Source organism: Falco biarmicus, chromosome 6 (genome assembly GCF_023638135.1).
Source record: "Falco biarmicus isolate bFalBia1 chromosome 6, bFalBia1.pri, whole genome shotgun sequence".
NCBI classification, from domain to species: Eukaryota; Metazoa; Chordata; class Aves; order Falconiformes; family Falconidae; genus Falco; species Falco biarmicus.
Genome location: NC_079293.1, coordinates 58,294,214 through 58,306,230, shown reverse-complemented (window position 1 = coordinate 58,306,230; position 12,017 = coordinate 58,294,214). Strand labels below are relative to the sequence as shown.

Genomic DNA, 12,017 nt, shown 5'->3' with positions numbered 1-12,017 from the left:
TAATTGATTAACTACTTAATTAGTTTCTAACAGTTCAAGCAGTTGAACTGCAACCCCTTTTTCTTTGGCAGGTGGCATAATTTTGTCCTGAGACACATTTTAATTTAAAGAATGTATTCTCTCTGGCATTCAAACAGTATGGTCACAATCAGAAGAGACTAGGGAAGGGGAGTTATCATTGTAACTGATAATTTTAGGTACACGACTAGCAGAGATGATTTCTTCCTGAAACTCTGGGCAAATGAATTCTGGGCGTTTGTGGTGTTAGGCTGTTGGCTTGCTCCTTAGAAATAGAGCTGTTGTCTGTCCTGCTTCTTGGCTTTGTTTTCTTCAGTCCCTTACCAGAGGTTGTACATTCCTGTAGTCTCATCACTCATAATACGAGAAACTTGAGAAACTGGAAAAAAACACTTTCATAGAATTTCTTTCAGTAGAAGATTTGCTTATGCTGTAACTTCAATCAAAGATAAAAAGCAAGAGCTTACAATTAGAAGCTTTGAGCTGCTGAAGGTCCATCTCAGTTCCAGAAGATGAGGGTTCTGTCTGCAGCATCATGCTCTGTATTAGTTTTCCATCCAATTACTAGATTTCTTGTGGTTAACTTCATGATTGAGCTGGCCTTTTCTGGACAAACCAGTTCCTGTTAGTAGGAGTTTAGATGACTGTTTAGATAGCCCTAATTACACAGCATAAGATTCAGCCCAGCATGGAGATTAAAAGGTAGAAGGTTGTGCATTCAGTGGAGTTGAAACCTTGGTAAAGCTATCTTTGAGTTATGAGCTACTTATGTATACCTGTGCAGTGCATGAACATGCCACACAGCCTGTGGGACTCAACAATTCCAGATTTTTTGGCATCTTACATGCAGGTGGAGAAATTCGAAACTGCAAGTGAAATTCCTTCTGCCCACAGCCATTCTTTCACCCATCCGCTTAGCATTCCCTCAGATGCAGACAGGACGTAGAGTCCAAGGTAGATGAGAGGTTGTAATGCTTCTCCAGCAGCCTCTCAAGATGTCAGAAGCTGTTACTGTTCCACAGATGTGGGTCAGAGGTGGTGCAGCTGTTGTCATGGGCATGTTGTCTCTGAGACTGTTCCTCAAGGTGCAAAATTGGTTGTTCTGACCACCAGTGCTTTTTTTATGCTATAGTTAAAACCTTCCCACTGCTTCCCTACAAATCATAATTGGAAGGAATGGAAGACTGTGTGATGCATGAAGTAATGCTAGCCAGAAGCAGGTCCCTGGTCCCTGGTAATGCATTGTGTGTAGCTCTGATCTGCAGGGGTCAAGGCTCCTGGGAGCAGGCACTGGCAAAATGTGCCCTTTGAGCTGTGCCCAGGTGTTGCCTGGAAGAATGTCTAGTTGATGCTGGGCAGAAATATAATTAGGAAAATACAAGCAACCTATGGACAATCATAGTTCAGGGCTTCAGCCTACTCTCTGAACCTGTGGCGTTTTCTGGCATAGGTACAATCCTAGTGACTGACTTTAAGCTTAGCACAAGGAAATGTTTTGCTGCAGGGCTAAGGTTTAAAAAGAAAACTGTATATGAGATTCTGCATATGTGAGTGATTACATACACATGTAGCTGTGAACCATTGTTATCTTAGTGTTCTTAGATTCTCGTGTGATTGCTTGCATCTTGTCTGTGCCTTGAATTACAGGCTCTTCAGAGGTAAAGACTTATTTTCTTCTGCATATAGCGTAGGAGACATCTGACTGGAGACTGGAAGGCTCACGTATTCACATGCAAGCAATAATAACAGCACTTGCACCAGATGAATTCTGTGCCAGCACTGGAAGTGCTGCCTTCAGAAGAACTGAGTCATGTGTGGGGAAAGTCTATGTGTAAGCCTACTAGATCATTGCGCACGGGGCCTCAGAGCCAGTGCTCTTGCTGTCCTATACACTGCAACAGGAAAACACTGTAAAACCCTTTTGAACAGATACTTTAAAAATGTTATTGATGGCATTCCTAAAATTTGATACGCTGCTTAAAATTATAAATAATACCTAATTTTAAAGAAGTAGTAAAGTTATTAGGTAAATTAGTTTTTCTTACTATAGCTGTTCTGTGTCAGCTAAACTGACCTAAGCCCAGCAGTTCAGTTTGCTGGTGCTGTTTTTCATTTTTGAGATGAAAGTCTTGGTGTGCTAAGCCTCAAAGGTTGGCTGGTACATGTATGTTGGAGGAGAAGGAGGGGAAGAAAGAGGAAATTTGCTACGCAAACCTTTCTTCTCCCATTAATGCCACTTATGACAGCATGGTACAGCAGTGTGACTAATTAATGTGACTATATCAAATATTTGTATCATAAATGGATCCAACTCTAAGAAAGGAAATATCCCTGCCCCCTCTCTTATGACCTAACTTGGGAGTGTTAAAACTTTTTTGTAGACAAGATCCTAATAAACCTTTGGTCAAAGCTGGTATACCAAAGTGCAAAGAATGTGGGCAAAAATTGAAAAATTGATAGTTCTTTTTTTATGCATGGAGCAGATATGGGTTGCGCAACAGTGAGTATGTTGGCTTGTTCTATGAGGGGCTGAGAGGGTTGTGTTCCCTTAAGGCCTGGATTTCATCTGTTGTTCTAATGTTAGTTCCTTGACCAGCCATCTGCCATGAAGAAGCAATTCTTGGACTGTATTTCTGCATTGTCAGCCTGTGAGGTTCGTAATGTAGTTTTCTTGTGCGCTTCTGTCAAGAGGTACACATCACATAAAAGAAGGGCTTGAGTGCTTGGCTTTGGAAATGTGTTTTTTCAGTGCAGTTGTTGCATGAACTATCTTTAGTTTGGACTGCTTGAGTTTCTGAAGCTGGTTGCTCTGGAATAGTAGGAATTTATACCTGCAAAGGTGCTGTGATAGAGCAGACCTGTGTAGTTCGTATCAATTAGTTCCCCCCTTTTGGGATCAGATTTTAACCTTGAGTAGCACGTACCTTCATGACTACATGTCACTTCAATCTGCCTTGAGCCTGAACTGCTGCAGATGTGATTTTGCCATGCTCTCCCTGTTTGCTCTCAGCTGTTCATTTCTGCCAGGTTGCTTTTGCACATGTTGATGTTTTGGTGTCAGACTGGGAGCTGGATCAAAGATCAGCTCCAGTGGGATACAAGATCTGTTTGTTTTGTTGTTGCTTATTTTCAGCTGGTACAAGTGAGGGGACAAGTTGGTGATGACAAGGAGGCAGCTGTTTTGGCAGGAGCCCATATTTATTTTGGAATAAAGTGACTTGTGTAGCTGTAGCTAGAGATTGTAATTAATGTAATCAGTTAGTTGCATGATTAATTTGGCTATCCTGTTATATATCTGGCATTCCCGAGGAGCAGAAAAATCCCACAAAGCTTTCCGCAGATTCAGGGCTCTCAAGAAGATTTTTTAATGTGTAGTCAGTTTTGCTATCATGATGTCACATCAAGCAGTATTTTGTGTTGAAGTTACCTACCAATTTTGAAGGGTCTTTTCCTCGTAGGTGAGGAAAATGATAGAATAGTTTGTAGTAAAAGGGCTAGCTAAGAAAATGGAAAATGTTAGCCTCAAAGATCAATGTTTCAGAAAGCTGAGAACCAAAAAGGTTAGCATGAGAAGTTGTCGTCTTTTCTATTGCAAGGGAGGCTGACCTCCAGATGGCATAGAAGTCTGCGTATATATCTGTCCTCTTCATTCTGATCAACTGAAATGGAAGGCATAAAATAAATGGAAAAATGTTTGTGTGAGGAAAAACATACTTGATAAAAACCTAGATTAATGTTCTGTGGTTGTTTTTTTTCAGATATAGTTTGTCTGCTTTGCTGGACTATAATATATTTTACTGGTTTAAATTATATGTAGATAGCATTTCAGTGTCCTTGTTATGATAATTCATGCACTAATACTGAAGCATAAAGAAAATCATATTTGACTTCTTTCTTTCAGAAAAGCAGAGGAAGAATGGAATAAGAATCTTAAAGACTGATATAATTGCCCTGTTGTGTTCCTGTTTCTTAAGCACACTGGTGTCACGCTGCATCCAAGTTTGAATAGATTTAGGGTTGTGTTTTGCAACCACTAGTTCCAAGAAAAATAAGGTTCATAAGTACTTAAAAATATAGTTTTCTTTGCCTGTTTAATGTATGTTCAGACAGTATTGAACAACAGAGAAGTCAAGTGGCCCATTCAAAGTGTAAAAACTACTTAGCAGTTTGGTTTTGAGAAAGCATCTGTCAGGGGTGGCAAGCAGAAGAGGGAACTAGGAACTCCAACCCTGGTACTGAAGTAGCCAGTTCCCACTAGTTTACTTCAGTTAGTCAGGGCCATTCATAGGAACAAGTGTTATTCGGAGTTCATGTGGTTATAGCTTCATCTTGTATGTCAGTGCTTTCTAAGTAACATATTTGGAAGCATCTGATGCCATAGTGTGTGTAAGAGTAATTATATGTCCTGGTGGTTGCTGTATTTCTTGCAGTTATAGACATGCTGCAGTAGAAAGAGAGCCTGCAATGAGTTTGTGTCAGGTTTTCATCCCCTACCCCCTCTCTCTCAAAAAAAAACCAAAAACAAAACCAAAACCAAGAACAAGAACAAAACCTACCCACACCCCAAAAAAACAAACTCACAAAACTTACATCTTAACTTCTGTTGGAATTTTGTTTAAGAAAGAAACTTCAAATTGCAGCTTCCCAGATCTCTTGGTTTGGGTTTGTATTTTTTAACTTTCGTGTTCTATCTCAAATGTCTGGATTCTGCAACTGATACAAGGTTTCAGGTTGCAGAACACTTAATTATGGCTACAGACTCCCAACTTTGGCTGAGGCATAACAAATACTGAGTAATACAATGCAATGCTGGCTATAATCTGTCTTCCCAGCAGTAGGTCGCTGTGACATGTGTTACTGAAAAATGTAAATTCAAAGCTTAAAGGGGAAAAAAAAGATACAGAGATATTGGGCAGAATAGCAGCTAGTAACCTAACCTATCTTGTTTGCATTGTTTTCTGAAGTATTGTGGAAACATAGATCAGTGCTCTGCATTAGTTTCGTTAGCAACGAATCTGCTATTCTTTAGGTTCTTCAGAGTGGGAATTTTCCTCTTACCTGTTTAAACTTTTTATTATAAGAATTCATTGGGGAAGCAGAGATGTAGGATAGCATGTTTTCTTTGGTTTAGCATCTGAGCCAGTAAACCAACAAATTGGAGAAGTGGCACTGGTTGTAGTTTGTATTGCTTTTATTTTATACTTTATCTTGGCCTTAGATATTACTGTGTTTTCATGCAAAAAGTAATAATGTTTCTAATCCACATCTTGCAGCTTTAATGTGGTGTTCCCCTGTAGCATGCTTTATTCTTTGTCCTTTCCTGATTTTTTTGCTGCCTATCTGTGTCTTCAGTAACTTATCGCATGCTTCCTGTCAATAAAATAAGTGCAGTTTTCTTCTGTGTGAGGTGTCTTACTGCATGCTCTAGCAAAAAATACCATCTTGTAGCTATAGAACGCCGTAAGTCATACTTGCACCAGGTACAGTATTTCTGAATTTCATCCATTTTAATATTATGCTTTCCTTGAGTCTGCTTGATATGGAGGAAATGTATGTATTCTAACACTTAAATGCACATACTTTTTTTCTTTTTTTTTTTTTACAAAGATAATGACTACTAGATGGTGACTGACTAAAATGTTAATGTGGTGTAATAAGAAGAAAATCTGTCAGTTTCTTGATGCTGCTTCCCTTCCTTGTGCTTTAGTCTTATGCCCAGGCAAAGGATCCTGGAGGGGGAAGTGCTGGTTTATGAGTAGTGAGAAAATTATTCTCTTCACCATTAACTCCCATTCTTGCACTTGCTGATCTGTAAATGTGGATTGACATAAAGAGGTAAGCTGAAGTGATACATTGACCAGCACATCATACAGGTAAACAGTGCTACACAGACAGAGACACAGACAGAGATGCATCACTTTATACAAATTAAGCTATGACTGTTACACACTGCTGCAGTGTAAAAAAAAAAAAAGGCAAAAAACCTCTTGCGCTCTACAGCTGAAGTTAAAGACAAGCACTTTATGGGTCAGCTAGGGGCATAAAAATGCTCAGCTTGAGCCATTGTGTCGATTATGGTTTTAATGTGAAACATTAAAGGCAAAACCCTAAATGCTGTCTCTGTGTATAGAACTTGGGGAACAGCATTAAGGGTAGCAGACGGCTTCATTTCTCAGTCATGCATCAGAGATCAGATCAGCTTTGTATTAGCATGCTGGTAGTGACGGATGTAGGAATTGCACCTACAAATAATCATTTTGGCTGCCTCCCAGAAAAATACTTAAGGGAGTTCAGAGCGCCTACTTTGGACTCTTGACTGGAGCCAAGGCAGCACACCACCAGCTGGCATGTGTGAGCAGAGGTCACAGCAACTGGTGGGGGTGAAGACTTTAGAAATGTGTTCTGGGGGCTTCACACATGACTACACCCTAGGATGTAGTTTCCTGAGCAGCACCCCTACACCATGCATGGCCAGTACACATCCGTGGTTTGGTGGTGAACCAGGTCTGGACACAGGTAAAACCAAAAAGCCCTTTTTTGGCTGGTTGGATTCCTCAGTCTTGTCCATTAACTGGTACAATGCCAGGGCAGTGCCAGGCATGGGCTGCAACTGGAGCTGGTGGACAGGGCACAGCAATCGCTTGGGAGATGTGCCTTCCAGTCTTTCAGGCTGAGGCATTTTGTTGCCAAACACAGTAGAAATGAAGATTTTGCAGGCGCCTAGAAATGCCAGTCTAATGTGGCGTCAAGTTCTTTCTTTCCCTACTCACGATCCAGGTAGGAGGCCTGTCTTTCATCATATAAGCACCTGCAACATGCTTCTGTTTATTTCTTCTACAAAGACGGCAGCTGCCATAGCTTTTTTTTTAAAAAAATAAATAAATAAATAAATTAAAAAAGCCAGACTCGGGAGGAAGACATGATGATGATGGTACCTGTTTGATGCAATGATTTAAAACCCAGAGAATGGTATGGGAAAAATAGATCCTTTCTCAATTTAAGGAGTTTGGGTTGTGGGTTTTGCTGTTAGGTGTGGTCTGTAGGAAGCAGGCTGTGTGGCACAGCCTCAGCTCACCCTTACACAATCAAAAGGAAGTGCCCAACTTCCAGGTGGTAGTTGTGGCCCTTGGTTGAGAGCCTTGCTCTTGGCCCCTTTTCCCAGGACCATGTCTAATACAAGCTTCATAACCCATTCTGGGATCTGTGGAGCCCCTTGAGAAGATCAGCTACTCCCTGGTAATAGCCTTGGCAGTGAAGTTGAGAAGACTGAGATCCACTGCACTGAAAACCGGCTGCTGGTTCTTGGGTGGTGGCACTCGTGCATTGGAGGCAACTGAATAAGCTTCCTGGATTTTGCCTTTTCACATTTGAGACGTGTTGAATTTAGGAAGCGGGTTCCTATGCTTAAACAGAGCTACTTGTGCTTAGTTTGATTGAGGCCTTTCCTGGCTTTAGCAATTAGTTCTGTATTTTCTGTCGTCTTTTAAAAGAACAAATTAGCTTCCACAACTTCTTGCATTTTTAAAACAGACCCTCAAAAAATGCTAAGTCTTTGCTGGCCAGCTATTACTCTCTTAATTGAAGAGCAGAGGTTTTAAAACAGGCTTTCCAGTTGGGTCAGCACCCAGCTTGCAAACCTGTGGTGTTTTCTCATTTGTACAGATCCAGTGTCCATCTTGCCAATTTGTCTGGTGTTTCAAGTGCCACTCTCCCTGGCATGAAGGCGTTAACTGCAAAGAATACAAGAAGGGAGACAAGCTGTTGCGTCACTGGGCCAATGAAATCGAACATGGACAGAGGAATGCCCAGAAGTGTCCAAAATGCAAGGTGAGCTGCTCTCCCTTGGCTTTTAGCTAGTGGAATCAAACCATTTAGATATGTATTTAAAGTAAATATTTGTAGCTTCTCGGTGTTGGAAATGAAATTCATGCTTGGTGTGTGGGTTCTTGTGAATGACCTGTCGGGGGGAAAACAGGTCTGATGTTTTACTTGCTTATTGCTGCACTGATTCTGCAGAATCTCTGCATGTAAAAGAAACATGGAAATCATAAGAGGAGGGCCTTGATGTATGCTTATAATGAATGTGTGTTATAGAATAAATTATTCCTAAAATAAAGCTTTAAAGAAATCGAAAGCTTTAGAGAAACATGGTGCCCTTCTGTCAGGCTTTCCAAAGGGCTTGGGTGAATTAAATTTTGAAGGCAGAAAGTACTCTGTCCACCAGTTACGTAAGGGAAACTAAAATTTCTTAAAACCCGTTTTTTAGGATTAAATATCAGTTCTTCACAAGCCTTTCTCATGAATTAGTTTATTTTTAAACACTAAAAAATGTCGTTAATCTCTAGTAGGATAGGAAATACTTCCCACTACTCAAATGAGATGCAACAGCCCCCTACACCCCTGCCCTGGCTGCCCTTAGTGAAAGTGACCATTATGTTTGTTCACTTTTTTTTTTCACAGCACTTATCTCCAGCTACTGACAGTATAGGAAGTCGAAACCTTGTGAGCACCATGGTGATTTTTTTTTCTTTTCTTTGTGATTTTTTGTTTGTGTGAAAGAGAGTACCTAATTTTAACCTAACTTGCTCTTCATGTACTTCATGGAGAGGACAAAGTAACGAAACTGGAACATTTGTTAGGAAATAAATACTGAATGGAAGGATTTACTTCTAAATGTCTGAATTACACTTTTGTCATACTTTGAGCCTTACCCTGTGCAAATCAGAGAATGTTTATCAGTTTACTAAGTATCTTATTTTGGTCTTGGGGAAAGAAATGCCTGTGATGCCATAGCTTGAAATATTTCAAAACACTTAAGAAAAATTTGGAAAGCTCTGAAATCAGCAATCAGTTGTTTACCTTCCTCCTGCACACATGACATTTTAGCAGAGTTTTAACAGCTTGCTGTTTGGTAAGAGTTGATAGGTTTGAGCCAGTTCTAAAAATGCTCACTTTCTGGAAAGTCTTACAGTAAAATACTTTTACAAACTTTGTTCCTTTCAGAGTAGGGGGTTCAGAAGTGTGTGTTTCCTTTTTAATTCTTTGACCTGTGTCTTTGATTCAGACTTTATGATAATGCAAATGATGTAACAAATAAGTTGTCTGAAAAAAAGAAGAAAACTTACCAAGCAAAAAAGTATGAATATGGAAAGCAGGGGAAGAGGGCTGCTAGCTGGAAAAAGAAAGGAACTAAAACTGCTAACCCTAATGTGTTTATCATTGTATGACTTTTAAATCTAAAATGCCCAATGTACAACTGTTTTCACTGTCTTGAAAAGAAAAGGAAAGCTGGACAGTTGAAACTTACACAGGTTAAGTCACTAATTTTGAAGCCTGAAGTCACATGACTTTGGCTATTCATTTCAAAAAAAAATTAGGTTTTTTAATCCAAAGCAAATAAACGCTCCTGTATGGTGGGAGGCAGTATGGAAAGTTATGAAACTAGCACAGAAAAAGAACCTTTCTTAGCAAGTCGTTTCTGATAATGTGGTATTATAAGTGAATATTGAAGAGGGAGTTCAACCTTTTCATAAACTGTATTGCTACCTCCACTCCTGATGTTTTTATTCGGGGGCAAAAAAAAATAATCTGTCCTGCCTACAACCTCCAAAATATTTATATCAACACATTGTTTGTTTTTAAATCAAATCTATAACTGGCAAGTATTCAAAAGAACCACTTACCCTGTGGTTAGTTGTACTGTTCTTTTTTTCTTCCTTAATCAGTTACTGAGTAGTTATGAAAAACACGTGTTATGCAGCATTCTTCATCAAACCATTAATAGATATCTGGGCACGTGGGGATAAACGTACCAACAGTTAACAGTTCGGAGTCAAGGACTGGAGCTAATACTTTGTTTTCTTCTCTCTCCAGCCACCCCCTCCAAAAGCTCTTTATGATATAACATTGAACTGGGTGACTATTCTATTTCCAAATAAAATCATGACAGGGAAAGCAGAGTCGGTAACATACCATTTGATTTATGCTTGTTATAGATCCACATAGGCAATGTTTCAGGTGTCGGCGTATTTTATTTTGAGATGTGCATGTGTTCTACTTAACCAAAACATGAAAGAGGTTCTTCAAAAATTTGCAGCAGCCAAAACTGACAAACAGATTGACGAAAAGTCAAGATTAAATTGTAAGTGTCAAGATATTAGTATTCAATCTTTGTGCTGAAACTGAAGCTAATGGAAATTAAAGGTAGAAACTTCAGCAGTGGTAGAATTCCTTTACTGAGATACCTTGTAAAATTACTGGTAACTTCCAAAGTGTGATATTGATTACAGTGTAAACTGTGACGATATTTTAGAGAGATCATCTTCAGATAATTATTTAAACAGACAAACACATATATGCACAGACTCTCTCTTTTAAGAGGTTGTACCATGGAAAAGTGGAATGCACAATTATCTTGTCTGGACATGCAGATGATAAAATGGGTACGCTCTTACTGTGTGTGTATAGGGAGATCCTTAGGCAAGTATTCGCAAGTTTTTCAGTGGTTTTGGTAAGTGCTTTGAAAGAACATAATCCTTTGTAATGTGACTACTAGCGGGCACTGTTTAGTAAGCTTAAACTTGATTTTTTCCTGTAGGTGAACACAGCTTTAGTGTTTCTAATAGTAATAGCTTATATTTACCTGGTATCTCTAAGATACACTTACATAAGCAAATAAAAATGTTACGCTATCAAAATACTTAATTGTAGAGTCGTGTTGTGACTGTATGTCAGTATGGAAATACTACAAAATGCTACTTTTCTAAAACTATATCTTAAATTAATTTTGACATATTTTTTAATAGAGCCTTTTCCAAATTTATTTTAATGCCATTTTGAGAAACTCAGTCTAAATAATTTTTCTCAACATGCCTTGTCCAAAAAATGCTGGTCTTGTTCAAGGAACTGGCTAATGGGTGCAAATTAGCTACATATTATTTGATGCCTTTTCATCAAATCTAAAGCCTGATTTGTCTTTCCCCACTACTGTTTTAGGGCTTTATTTTTTACAGTTTCTTTTGATAACATGTTCGCAGCAAAGTACCTTTTTTCCACAAGTATTTTTACAGACAGCAAACCAAGGAGGTACTTCATGTTGGTGTTATCTTACCACAGATTTCAAAAACAACACTGTCTGAGGAATCACCAAACTGGCTCTAGCTTAGAAAGCTTCAAACAGCAGCAGAGTTTTAAGTAAACAAGGATGTCAATGCAAATCAAGGAGTATGTACATCTTGTCTGTGGATTCACTGTTCTGATTAATATGAGCATTATGAAATTACTCGGGGCATAGTTTTCGAAGGTGCTCTGCAAATTTTCTTATCCTTTGGAGGGAGGAGAGTCTTTGCTTGTATATGAAGGGATGAAGCTATACACCAGGTTTTCTTCAGAACAAGTGGAGAAGAAATGGCCACTCTCATCCGCAGATCTCTTGGAAGCGATTTCCCTGGAAAATTTCTGTGAGAGGGCATTAACATGCAGAGGGGATAAAGTGAGGGTCTGAAAGAGCCACTGCGCTACTTCAGTTGTTTACTTAAGCTCAGAGCTCTGTGTGCTTTTGCCACTGATGTGTAATTTTCACCCCTCTTGTTCTGGGAGCCATTCTTGGGTTTCTGAACAACTAAACCTTTTCCCGCAAGGTGAGGGTACATCTTGGGGTTTGATCACGCTCTAGGTGCGGGATGGAGCCAGTATCACTTACTGAATGCTTGGAGGCAGGAACTGGGCTCGCCATCATGGTGCTCTCACCTTGCCTTCTCCACCCTCATGTGCTGTTGGGGAGCCTGCAGTTACAAGGCAGCCAAGCCTGCGCAGACACAGCTAACTATAGCTGCATTCCCGGCCCCGTGCGTTCCCCTGGCTGCCTGCTGCGTGCCGCGGTATTGCCAGTGGGGCAGGAACACTTGTGTGATATCTGACCCATCAGTGACCGCTTTCCCAACCTATAGATTTGTAATCCATCTATGTCAGTGGATTATCCTGAGGGGAGAGAGGTATGT

The 12,017-nt window shown here is 39.8% G+C and overlaps 1 protein-coding gene across 2 annotated transcripts in view; it reads left to right on the top strand.

The window, feature by feature from the left end:
• The window catches only part of RNF217 (ring finger protein 217), a 64,535-nt gene that overhangs the window by 33,081 nt on the left and 19,437 nt on the right, over positions 1 to 12,017 (top strand). Inside the window, exons 3-4 of one of the 2 annotated variants that reach the window (XM_056343320.1) lie at positions 7,681 to 7,845; positions 8,479 to 8,532. In XM_056343320.1, coding sequence (XP_056199295.1) covers positions 7,681 to 7,845; positions 8,479 to 8,532 — 219 coding nt within the window. The remainder of the gene's footprint in view (positions 1 to 7,680; positions 7,846 to 8,478; positions 8,533 to 12,017) is intronic. The other variant, XM_056343321.1, reaches the window with a different exon arrangement.